Below are 12,173 nucleotides of genomic sequence, written 5' to 3'. Positions count from 1 at the left end.
AACATTCATAATCAATAAATAGAGTTTGACTTTGAGTAAAACCAACAATAAGAAATTTAAAAAATGAAAAAACAATGTTCGCTCTATGGTACCAGTTACTTATTATCCTCCCTTCAGGCTGAACACAGCTAGGAGGTCATTTTTGTGTTTTTGTGTTTTTACTCCATATTCCACGAGCGCATTGTTCTGCATTATGATGTCTCCACGCCTCTTGACAGAGAAGTGGACATGATGTGTTGACACCGCTCCACCTTTGTGTTGTCAACCCTCTCGCTTCTGCACCCTCTCCCTCCCCTCTTCTCCCCCCAATCTTCTCCCCTGTCTGCAGCACGTTTCCTCCCGCACTTTAACCCTGACGCTTCAGCCCCTCTTGCAGGCCAGACCCCTTCTCCCGAGGACGACACCGTCATCAGGGACCTGCTCCCTGAGGACTCTGGCATCGATCACCAGACGGTCCACCAGCTAATCATGGTGCTCATGAAATTCATGGCCAAGGACCAGAGCAGCGCTGAGGCTGACATTGGCAGCGCCAAGGCTTTCAACACGGTGAAGCGTCACCTGTACGTGTTGCTGGGATATGACCAGCAGGAGGGCTGCTTCATGATCGCGCCTCAGAAGATGCGCACCTCCACCTGCTTCAATGCCTTCATCGCTGGCATTGCTCAGGTAATTGACACACATCTGTTTTCATATTTTGGGTGTAAATGGTAGGGTATGTCCACATGTAGTTGTTTTCTTATCTCCAGGTGATGGATTACAATATTGGTTTGGGGAAGCAGCTGCTCCCCCTGGTGGTCCAGGTCTTGAAGTACTGCACATGTCCCCAATTGAGACACTATTTTCAGCAGCCGCCCCGCTGCTCCCTGTGGGCTCTGAAGCCACATATCCGACAGATGTGGCTCAAAGCTCTGCTAGTCATCCTCTATAAGGTACTTCTGTGTTACTGGATCTTACTGGGTGGCTCACTCGGCCTTCTTTGTATCAGCATCCGCTAAGCGTTTGTGTTTTTATGCTCCGTAGTACCCTTACAGAGACATGGACGGAAGTAAAGTCGTCCTACATCTGATCCACATCACCATCAACACGCTGAATGCTCAGTATCACAGCTGTCGCCCCCACGCTACAGCAGGTCCACTCTACAGCGACAACTCCAACATGAGCCGCTACAGCGAGAAGGAAAAAGGTGGAGACAAAACACCAGAAGTTATTTATGTTTACTTCAAACTTCCGTGTTGGTTACAGTTTCATCTAGAGGGTGTGACAAATGAAAAAATCTTGTTGATTGAATGCACATTGGGGTGAGAAGAGAATAAATTGCAGTAAATGAGAGGAGCTATAATTTATGCATAAAATTAGGAGAGCATTCGGAAGAGAGCGAATCGCTGTCTCATTAATATGTCTCACAGATAATATTAATAAGATGGGCGTGACTCTAGACTTTAGTCTGGCCTGTATGTAGCATGAATGCATTGCTGATTTTCCATACTTTCCCCTCCCATTAGAAGAGGACAGTGTATTTGATGAATCAGACGTCCATGACACGCCAACTGGTGCTGCTAACAAGGAGTCACAGACCTTCTTTGCCCGCCTGAAGAGGATCGGCGGGAGCAAGTCTGTGAAGTACCAGCCGGTGGAGCTGAATGCCAAGAAGAGTAAGAAGCAGAGGCTTTCACTGTCAAGTGTAGTATTACAGCACATTGATGGGATCGTCTCCAGCTGAATATTTGTGTGATTGCAGGATGCTCGCTGCTTTCAACGCAATAAAGTTTTTCCCTCTTTCTTCTGTCAGGTGAAATTGAGCTGTCGGAGTACCGCGAAGCCAGCGCTCTTCAGGACAGCATCCTGCACTGTGTGAGGGAGGAGAGCACCAGGAAGAAGCGGCTACAGGCCATGCACAAGCAAAAGTCTCTGGACATTTCCAACACGGACTCCATCCTCTTTAGCCTGGACGAACATCGGCGCAAGTCCTGCATCGATCGCTGCGACATGCAGCCTCTCCCCGTGGTGCTGCCTCCGTCCTCGGGAACATCTCACAGCAGACACCACGGTAAAGGATCCTCTGATGACTCTTCAGTCCGAGTGGAGGGGATGAACCCAGTGGACCGACGCGGTTCTCGAGGTGGCCAGTCCGACATCTCCAAACCTGTCATCCCAGAGGTTCGCCTCAGCTGCATGGAGACCTTTGAGGACAAACTGGATCAGAGCTCTTTGTTGGGATCAGTACAGGGGAAAGAAGATCAGGACCTCATTGACCTTTCATCCGACTGCACCTCAATTCCTGAAAAGCACTCGCTGCTTTCCATGTCCGACAGCGACTCTTTGGTTTTCGAAACGTTACCTCCTCTGAGGATTGTGGAGAGCGATGAGGAGTTCGATCTTAACACCATCATAGGCTCCAAGCTGAACAGCAGCCCAAAGGTCTCTGCCTCCCCTGCAAGCAGCAACACTTTGCGACTGTCTCCTGTTGTCCAGGTGAGCGTGGAGGACTGTTCCAGTGACAAGAAGACCCCGGACCACCTGGTGGGATTGGTGAGCTCCGAGAAAGCACTTACGGAGAAGAGGCCCGAGCGCGTGACTCACAGCATCTCTCTAGATCTTCCTGACCGACAGGAGAACATCTGCCATGAGAGCCCCATGACCCTGAAGCAGAAGAGAGACCTGCTGAGGAAGACCCCGCACGTCCCCGACACCTCGCTGGACGACACGTTCGCAACCGCCGAGGACGTGAGGACGGGACCCGGCACGAGTCCCTCCGGCAGGACAATCTTCCTGGACATCCCAGAAGACCGAGCAGAGCCTCTGTCCTCACCGGAGAAAAGCAAGAGCATCAGCAACGACGAGGAAGAGTACGGAGACGACGAAGACGACGACGACATGGCCGATGATGTGGACAGCGACCCCAAGCCTGACAACGCAGACGACGAGACCGAGTTTAAAATACAGATCGTGCCCAGGCAGCGCAAGCAGAGGAAGATAGCGGTCAGCGCCATTCAGAGGGAATACCTGGACATCTCATTCAACACGTTCGACAAGCTGGGCGGTGAGCAGACCGCAGAGACCGGTAAGGAAGGAGGACACGTCAACACCCTGCACTGGAAGTTAATGTTAACTAAACTAAGAAACCATAGCCCATTTACTACTGATTATGTGTATTTAGGTCACAAAAACCACCTGATAAGCAGTCACAAATCATTGTGCTGTGCCAGCATCAATTCTCCTAGAGCGATGCTGCATTCAGTTCAAACAAAAACAGATTTTGAAGCAGTTTTCCGTTTTATTTTGTGTCTCTGCACCTAATGTTCATATATTTTGAGCAAAAACTAACTTTTTTTTTACGTGAAAGACGATCTATTGCATCTTTGTGTATGGAATATACCGTCTATTTAATGTATGAATGAAGTTATTTTACCATCGGAGCAACATTACCACATCATTATCAGCGGGCACCACTGATCATACACAACCGTGTCAGGTCTTAACCCCACTAACCACTCAGGCCTCGTATTGTCCTATGTTTTCTGTGTTTTCTATGTATGTGTTCACTTTTCTCATTGTGAAACAAACATTTCAGCGATTGGTGTGTCAGAGATGAAAAGGTTAATATTTTAAACTCCTTTAAGGGCAGATGGGCAAGGCAGAACTGTATTATTTTACTGTCTCTTTTATACAAGATTTTATGATCTGGATCATCGAGAGTGAGGTTATTTAACAAAGAACTAAACTCCCCGCAACGAAATCTGTGCAGTACGTTTTTTTTTTTTTTTTTTTTGCGGATTACATGGGAATAACTATTGGCACAGGAGGGGCATCTATTTTTGATGCCAGTCCCATCATTCATCCGTATTGCCTTGCAGATCACAAAGTTATGTCTACCTTGGAAAAGCCTCGAGAATCTGCCTCAGCCCCAACTCTTGAAGCTGCTATGCCTGAAACAAGCCATCGCTCTTCAGTATCAAGTAGGATCCAAACACTTCACTACAAAATCTCTCTACGAGCTTGTGGTTGTCGAAAGGAAGACCTTGATTTGATCTAGACTGGTGTATTAGTTCGAGGTTTAATATATTGCCTGTAGTTTTCATATTTCTCTTTTTGTAAATGCAACTTTTTGAACTGTATGTCGGAGCTGGAAATTAACGTCACATAGTATCATCTTATCCTGGAAATTACTTTCTAAGAATACGAAATAACATCAAGGTTTTATGAATTTATTTATAGTAAGCTTGAGCCTAAACTACTGTTAAAAATATTCAGTTCCTTACAGGAATAAAATGTTTGAAGTCTGTCCTTTTGATATAATACAAATGACACTGATCATCTCTTTTCATGTGTCTTCTTCACTCCCATGTGACCATACACGCGTCTACTGTTGGTAAAGCTGAAACGACTGAACCGACTGTTAAACTGCGGTGTTGCTTTGTGTGTCCGACCTCTAGCTCAGTACCGTCAGGTGAAACGAGGATCTCTGGGAGCTCTAACCATGAGTCAGCTCATGAAGAGACAGCTGGAGCATCAGTCCAGCGCGCCCCACAACATCTGCACCTGGGAGACAGGTCGGTCCCTTCATAGAATTGTGAAAGTGTTTGCATTTAATGAACTATACTTTTACAAAACAGAAAAATAAGTGCACATTGCTACTTGCTGTTTAGTTTTGGGTGGTGGGTTCTTTTGGCAACTCTTAATAAGACAGGTTTTTTTTTCGCCCTCAAATTCACATTTCTTTAAATACACATTAACATGAATCCAGCATATTTTAATAAAGGGCTAAATGGAGGCAGAAAACGTCATCTTTCAGTCGGCACTTCATTCATTTAGCAATACAGGAGCTGTCTCAACAGCGCACTGTTTTACACAAAGCGCCACACTAGCCAAGACCTGTCAATCAAAGCCTCCTATGGACCATAGGCCCCGCCCCCATCGCTGCTGAGCCAATCACGAGGCTGCATATTACACACTCGCTCTGTCAGGTTCCCTGCAATTGGCCGAGAGCCTATTCAGTCCCCATGGCAATATGAGCAGTGCATGATATATATCGGTATGTTTATGTTTACGACAGTTGCATGGCCACCTTACTGTTGCACATGTTTGAAATAAAAGTACTTAAATATCTTAATATTGAATGCAAAATGATGCAATAATGTGTTATTATAAATAGCACTAGGCCAAGTTTAATATAGAACACATATAGTAGTTAGGGGGTACCTACTTAATCTCTCCATCAGTTTGGGGGTCCTTGGCCTGAAAAACATTGAAGACCTCTGCATCAAAGAGTCCAAATATTCCTCATTGACAGGTCCATAATTTTAGTTTTCGGGTCTACAATAGGTTTACCTGCTCTAATGTTAAAAAATCACTTTTTTTTTTTTTTTTGATACTAAAGATTGCCGCTTCCTTTCACACATTTTAGCTCTTGTCTCTTTAAGGCCCTCCCCCCTCAAAGCCCACTTTCATCTGACTGGTCAGCTGATCTGGTATGGTGTTAATGATCAACCACTTAGAGTGTGTGTGGGACCACACTGGCCACTTAGTGGACATTATGCAAATGTATTACATGATGATGTAGATAGGTCAATAAAAGAATAAAAAGATCTGATGCGCCATTTTCATTGCATATGTAACTTTTCAGACATGTTAATATTTGCAAAAAAGCTGCGTAATACGAAGAGAAGAAAAGGAATTAAAGTGCTCACTACCTGACATCAAACACAAGCATGAGACAATAATAATAATAAAATACAGGATATTTAAATAGATAGAAACATAGTCAATAATGATTTCAAATATCCACTATTATAATTTCAAACTTTAAGGATGCATGGACTCATCTTATAATCTACCATCTGATTATTTAGTTTCTCTTGTCTGAACATCTCTTCCTCTGAATCATTATTTCATAACTAAAATGAACAGATTTGTTTCAGGTCTAAGCAACAAAACCGTATTGGATGGTGATTTTTATGACCGATCGCCTTCATTGACAGGTCCAACAAAGACCAGTCTTCTCTCAGCACCAAGTACAGTCAGCATGTTTGTCCCGGCGCCCGAGGAGTTCATTGATGAGCAGCCCACCACCATGTCTGATCGGTGAGTAAAGTCGCCAGTGGTTACAAATGTCTAAAAATAAACCTCTCCAATGCCTGATCCGCACGGCGTATTTCCATACGTGTTCCCAGGTGTCGGGACTGTGCCGCTGTGCTGGAGGAATACGACGAGGAGACCCTGGGCCTCGCAGTGGTGGTCCTCTCCATGTTCATCCACCTCAGCCCTGATTTGGCTGCTCCCATGCTCCTCGACATCATGCAGTCTGTGGGCAGGTACGGAGGCTCCACGCTCACCGCACCTGCAATCTCCGTCCACGCAGCACTTCCCCCGTTGAGCGAAGTTTCGTAACTCACTCTTAGAACTCATGCATAATTCATTCCCAAAGACTAATCCGCTGCTTCTTTCAGGTTGGCATCTAGTGGCAATTTTTCCGGACAAGCTGAGAGGTATGAGACATTAAAGGGAAGCGTGTTCAGATATTCGCTGTGCTTACGGACGAGTTTAATAATAGATGTGAAGTGTGGCCGCCCGTACGACTCACACATTCTCCCTGTGATGTTGTGCAGCATGATGATCCCAGGGAATGTGGCAGGTGTGGCCAAGCAGTTCCTGCGCTGTATGTTTCACCAGCTGGCCCCTAATGGCATCTTGCCCCAACTCTTCCAGAGCAACGTCAAAGGTCTGATCATGCCGCTGACGAATAACTGAAAAATCTCTCTGCATATATGTATCTATGTTTATATTTATATATGTGACATGCAGTATTTCCACAGAGACTTGTAGCATTGTTATTATGAGTTACCTATTGTAAATTCATATTTTATTTCTTTGTTCTTTGTTTGTCTATTAAATTCTAATTTCTTTTCTAATTAACAGATGGAAGTTTCCTGCGAACGCTTGCATCGTCGCTGATAGATTTCAACGAACTGAGCTCTGTTGCTGCCCTCAACATGCTGCTCGAGGTGGGTTTTTTTTTTTTCCTTCGTGTGACTGTGTTGAGCCTCGTCACCAGCAGGAGGAGCTCTTGTCAAAGCAAAAGCTTCTTGCTCGTCCAGCTACATGTTCAGCATAAGCCCATCTGAAACAACAAATCATGTGGGCATTGCAAGAAACCTGCCTTACTCTGCACCACTGGGCCCTTTCGCTGTTATTTAGCTGAATAGATGACACATATATGAAGCCGCCCATGCATGAGCTCACCCAAGTGGTCATCTCCACTCGGCTGTCCTACATCCAGTGCCCTCGCCATGAGCATTGTGATTGATCAGGACTGAATGATCAGTTAAATGGAAATATCTTCGCTTATAGAATTTCATTATATAACCCTGTTATGGTTTACGCCTCTGCCCCCCTCCCCACCCCCACCCCCCAGGGCTTGAACAACAAGAAGAGTCTGCCAGCAGGGGGCACAATGCTGCACTGCCTGGAAAACATTGCCACCTTCATGGAGGCTCTCCCCATGGACTCCCCTAGCAACCTGTGGACAACCATCTGTAACCAGTTTCAGACCTTCCTCACAAAACTGCCCTCTGTGCTTCCTCTGAAGGTAGATATCAACTCTTCCGCTCACTTAGTCATGGTCTGATATGGTTTAATGCGATTACGGCTCAAGGGGAAAGCGTCTATCAGTGCCCTTGTCGGGTACGATAGAAAAGAGTCTTAAAATTGCTTTTAACCTTGGAGGTCACATTAGTGGGTATGCTAATCAGTTTATCACTGCAGACAGATTCACAGCATCAAATCCACGGGCACGGCTACATGCGCCGTGCAATCATTTTAACCCTCCGAACTTTAAACCGCATAGCTCAACTTGTTTTTATATTGTCTCATTAGTGTCCCATGGACTCCAGTTTAAGGATTATCATTTGCCTGCTGAAAATCCCCACCACAAATGCAACCCGGGTAAGTTCAAAGCAGGTCTTTTCACGAAACCGCTTCGTCCAAATTCTCGCTTTTAATTTCTGACCTTTTTCTTCCGCCGCTCTGCAGAGTCTCCTGGAGCCATTCTCCAAGCTGCTGAGCTTTGTCATCCAGTATGGCATGTTCAGTCTCTCCTACCTCGTGGAGCTATGCGGACTGTGTTACAAAGCTTTCAACAAGGTACTCTTGCACGCTCTTAAATTTTTGCATGAAACCCACTGAGCTTGCCGCATTCAATCAGCCTCGAAAGGGTTAAACCTTTTAAACTAATCGGCAGCGTTAAATATGTTGAGTCCAGTTTTCTGGCCTCTTGCTCATCACTCTTTTTTTGCTGCACCTACTTCCCTCGATTCTCCAGGCGGCCAGAAATGTGGCCCTGTGTCACGGATGATTAAGTAGGCAACCAGCCAGTATTGATTAACATGATTAGTTGGTGTGCTAGGGCTGAGGATGCATGGTGCGTTACTCAGTGGCTGTCTCAGACAGAGATGGAGCCAGGGCTGTCTGCACTATTTGGCCAGATGGATCCTCGGTCCCCCACCACTGTCAGCGCTGTATGCTTTATGTCTCCTGCAGTATTGATTTTCTACACCCGCTTTAATTCCTCACCTTATAATATCCGCATTTCAAAACCGAGTTGCTATGAGGAATTGCTTTTGGATCCTTTCCTGCGCAACTGTTTTTATGGCGGGGAGAGTTTTCTGGGAAGTGCGGGGAAGGTTTTTCAGCCGGTTCAGTTCAGCTTTGGAGGTCACTTTTCTAAAGGACACGAAGTCAGGCTCTCTGTACCCGCTAAAGTTCGCCACACCATGCACCATTTGTCACAGCTGCACTGCACTATAGGGCGCGCGGCTGGGTAATCTAGCTTAAGCACGGCCCCTTGATTTGCTATTTACCAAAAGGACATGCTCCATTAACTTTTAATTATGAGAGCTCCCTGTACAGGTATGCGCATTAACGAGCCGCGCAGCGAGAAATGTCAGAAGCGGCTCTACATTCTGCATGAGCCGGAGAGCATGTGCTCGCTCCGAACATAAGCAAACATGACTGCAAAGAAAAAGAGGGAGGGAAAGTGGATGCCAGAAGATGACAGTGTGGTTTGTAAACAGGCAGCTGTGCTTTGTGTGGAAGGGATGAACAAAGAGAGCAGCCTGTCCTCTGGGAGGGAGAAGGCAGCCTGACAGCCTCATCTGAGCTGCCTGGGACTCGGGGAGGAGAGATCTGGACTGGCCTAAATCTACTCCTCGGCTCCACTATTCTCCCTTGCTCCCCTCCCTCCCTCCCTCCCCTCTCCCTGCCTGTCCTTCCCCGTCTATTCAAGCCACAGAGTTTATGCTCCTCTCACAGCATGAGTAAGGGAGAGTGATAATAGAAAAAGGCAGCCTTGCTGCATCAGTACATTTACTCCACTCTCCATCTCCTTGCATCCAGGAGAGAGATAAATTCTACATGTCCCGCATTGTGGTGTTGGAGCTTCTGCAGGCTCTCAAGTTCAAGTCTCCTCTGCCCGACACAAACTTGTTACTGCTGGTCCAGGTAAAAAAAAATCTCTTTCATACAAGCGCATTGTGCAAGCACGATTTAGCCTTCTGTAACGTACGGTGGGTTTTGCCAGTTTGTTTGCACAGATATTGGCACGCGGCTAGCAGAATCCACCATCATCCAAAAGCACATGATCGCAACGCTGCCGGGGGTGAGTCTTAAATCGCAGTGTGTTACAATCTTATTAAAATCAGACCCATAAAACAGCAGGAAATAAAGATAGACCCCACTGTGATGGCTCCTAAAGGATAGACCGTTTCTGTTTTTCCACAGTGCACAACAGCGGCGATGGAATGCATGAGGCAGTACATAAGCGAGCTCTTGGACTTTATAGCAGATATGCACACGCTAACCAAACTGAAAGTAAGTCGTCTTGTGAATGCAAGCGCAAATTGTATTTTGCCTGTTGTGGTGCACTGTTTTTTTTTCCCCTAACTAAATCTGTCATTCAGAGCCATATGAAGGCTTGCTGTCAGCCGCTGCATGAAGACACTTTCGGGGGTAACCTGAAAGTGGGCCTGGCACAAGTCGCAGCCATGGAGATCACCAAGGGCAACCACCGTGATAACAAAGCCGTGGTCCGTTACCTTCCCTGGCTTTATCATCCGCCATCGACCATGCAACAAGGGTAAGAACTAGGATGATGTTATGAATCACCTGTCTTACAGATTTGCTTTAAATCCCCAGTAGTTTTATGGATTCTTTTTTTTTTTTTTACTTTAAGTTATGCGATATCTGATGATGCTATGATTTGTGGCATAGCAGGATTGAATGGATACTTAAAAATAGCTACATCTTCTTTCCCAGTGAATGTCCCCCACTTCTCTGAATAGACCTGTCTATAACCATCTCCAACAACAAAAATATAATTCTTATAAAATCTGTCAAAAAATTATCTTTTTTCATTCAACCCTTCAAATGTGAGCAAGATTAGCAAATCTTAAACTTGAATATGAAGATATTAGCTGAAGAGAGTGTATTATGAGTGGATTTGCCAAACTTAATTTCAACTTTTTTTCCCCTCTGCAGGCCAAAAGAATTCATTGAGTGTGTGTCCCACATACGTCAGCTGTCCTGGCTTCTTTTGGGCTCCCTGACGCACTGTGCTCTGCACCAGGGCTCCACCTCCTGCATGCCCATCCCTCTAGACGCCGGCTCCCACATCGCAGATCATCTCATAGTCATCCTCATTGGGTTCCCGGAGCAGTCAAAGGTCTGGCAGGCGCGAGTCCTTTCAAATGGTTTGACACAGGTTTCGTTTATTTGATCTGGAACCGCCAGAGGGGCCTTCTCAGTTATCGGTCTTGATCTTTGTCCCCAGACGTCGGTGCTGCACATGTGCTCCCTGTTCCATGCTTTCATGTTCGCCCAGTTGTGGACCATCTACTGCGAGCAGGCCGCCGCTGCTCCGTCCCTGCAGAACCAGAACCAGACAGAGTTCTCCTCCAGCGCCATCCTCACGGGCCTGGAGTTCTGGAGTCGGGTTACACCGAGCATCCTGCAGCTTATGGCCCACAATAAAGTGGTAGGTGTTTTGTCTTATCCCTTGCAAGCAGGGATTTAGTTGAGATTGAGCCAATTCATTTATACGAGTCTGTTAATATATTCACGGGTTTCATTTATATTTTTTCCTCTGTAGATGGTTGAGATGGTGTGTCTTCATGTCATTAGTTTGATGGAAGCCCTGCAAGAATGCAACTCAACCATCTTTGTCAAGGTTTGCTCTAACCCTAGTTTTTCTCTGCATGGACACTGCAGGGCCACATTAACATGCAGGATACAACTAAAATCTTTCCTTATCATTTCTTTTAGCTAATTCCTATGTGGCTACCCATGATTCAGTCAAACCTTAAGGTAAGGTTTTCCTAAAAGGCTTTCAAAAATCCAAAAATCCTGTCATTATTCATACAGATTAATAATTCACCTGTACCCACATGTCTCTTGAGATGACATCAAACTGAAAAGTTGTCGTCCTCTCTTCTCCTTCCTTTCGTCAGCACCTGTCTGCGGGGTTGCAGTTGCGTCTCCAGGCCATCCAGAACAGGGTGAATCATCAGTGTCTGCAGGGCCAGACGTCGGGAGCCCCTCCGTTCGCCCTGCGCAAATGGCTGCAGTGCACCCAGTTCAAGATGGCTCAGGTGGAGATCCAGTCGTCCGAGGCTGCCTCACAGTTCTACCCCATGTGACCTGGTCTGTGGTCACCTCTGGATCGTCTGGGTCGTTAGACCTGCATGTTCTGGCTGAACCGTGTGACCAAAAAAAAAAAAAAAGGACTCTCACATAAACTGATGCTGTGCAGGGTTCATTTGAACCGAATCATTTTCAGCACCTTTAGTATAATACCTGTATATGTACAGTGAATCTATGCTACGTTCTAGCCCTGGGACTGGTTTGGTAGGCTTGATAACTGTGTCAGGTGCAACTGCTTCAACAGATTTGAGTAGTCAGAAGATGACGGGATTTCTATAGAGCCATGTTAGTAACAGTGAGGGTCCAAAGATGCTTGTTGAATCTTAGACATGTTCACTCTGTGACATTCATAACCTATCTCTTTTTAAGTTGCTTGGTTGCAAGCTGGATAATAAAAAGTACAAGTTTTTCTAAACACCGAGACCCTTTTGTCATTTCACATGAATAGCTGTCCTTTAACAAAATTCAAATGTGACATTTAC

The 12,173-nt window shown here is 45.8% G+C and overlaps 1 protein-coding gene across 7 annotated transcripts in view; it reads left to right on the top strand.

The window, feature by feature from the left end:
- Nucleotides 1–12,106, top strand: part of LOC125023973 (protein unc-79 homolog) — a 31,277-nt gene extending 19,171 nt beyond the window's left edge. For 4 of the 7 annotated variants that reach the window (XM_047611579.1, XM_047611577.1, XM_047611582.1 and 1 more), the window contains 24 exons: nt 329–666; nt 747–929; nt 1,021–1,183; nt 1,503–1,652; nt 1,790–3,061; nt 3,855–3,956; nt 4,434–4,550; nt 5,979–6,081; nt 6,171–6,311; nt 6,447–6,485; nt 6,606–6,718; nt 6,916–7,001; nt 7,412–7,585; nt 7,873–7,941; nt 8,029–8,139; nt 9,391–9,495; nt 9,575–9,652; nt 9,775–9,864; nt 9,954–10,129; nt 10,531–10,714; nt 10,823–11,026; nt 11,141–11,218; nt 11,314–11,355; nt 11,499–12,106. In XM_047611579.1, coding sequence (XP_047467535.1) covers nt 329–666; nt 747–929; nt 1,021–1,183; nt 1,503–1,652; nt 1,790–3,061; nt 3,855–3,956; nt 4,434–4,550; nt 5,979–6,081; nt 6,171–6,311; nt 6,447–6,485; nt 6,606–6,718; nt 6,916–7,001; nt 7,412–7,585; nt 7,873–7,941; nt 8,029–8,139; nt 9,391–9,495; nt 9,575–9,652; nt 9,775–9,864; nt 9,954–10,129; nt 10,531–10,714; nt 10,823–11,026; nt 11,141–11,218; nt 11,314–11,355; nt 11,499–11,687 — 4,307 coding nt within the window. In that variant the 3' untranslated portion in view covers nt 11,688–12,106. The remainder of the gene's footprint in view (nt 1–328; nt 667–746; nt 930–1,020; nt 1,184–1,502; nt 1,653–1,789; nt 3,062–3,854; nt 3,957–4,433; nt 4,551–5,978; nt 6,082–6,170; nt 6,312–6,446; nt 6,486–6,605; nt 6,719–6,915; nt 7,002–7,411; nt 7,586–7,872; nt 7,942–8,028; nt 8,140–9,390; nt 9,496–9,574; nt 9,653–9,774; nt 9,865–9,953; nt 10,130–10,530; nt 10,715–10,822; nt 11,027–11,140; nt 11,219–11,313; nt 11,356–11,498) is intronic. The other 3 variants (XM_047611578.1, XM_047611581.1, XM_047611580.1) reach the window with 2 other exon arrangements.
- The last annotated feature ends 67 nt before the right edge of the window (nt 12,107–12,173 follow it).

This window comes from Mugil cephalus, chromosome 17 (genome assembly GCF_022458985.1).
Source record: "Mugil cephalus isolate CIBA_MC_2020 chromosome 17, CIBA_Mcephalus_1.1, whole genome shotgun sequence".
Classification (NCBI taxonomy): Eukaryota; Metazoa; Chordata; class Actinopteri; order Mugiliformes; family Mugilidae; genus Mugil; species Mugil cephalus.
This window is presented reverse-complemented; position numbering and strand designations above follow the sequence as displayed.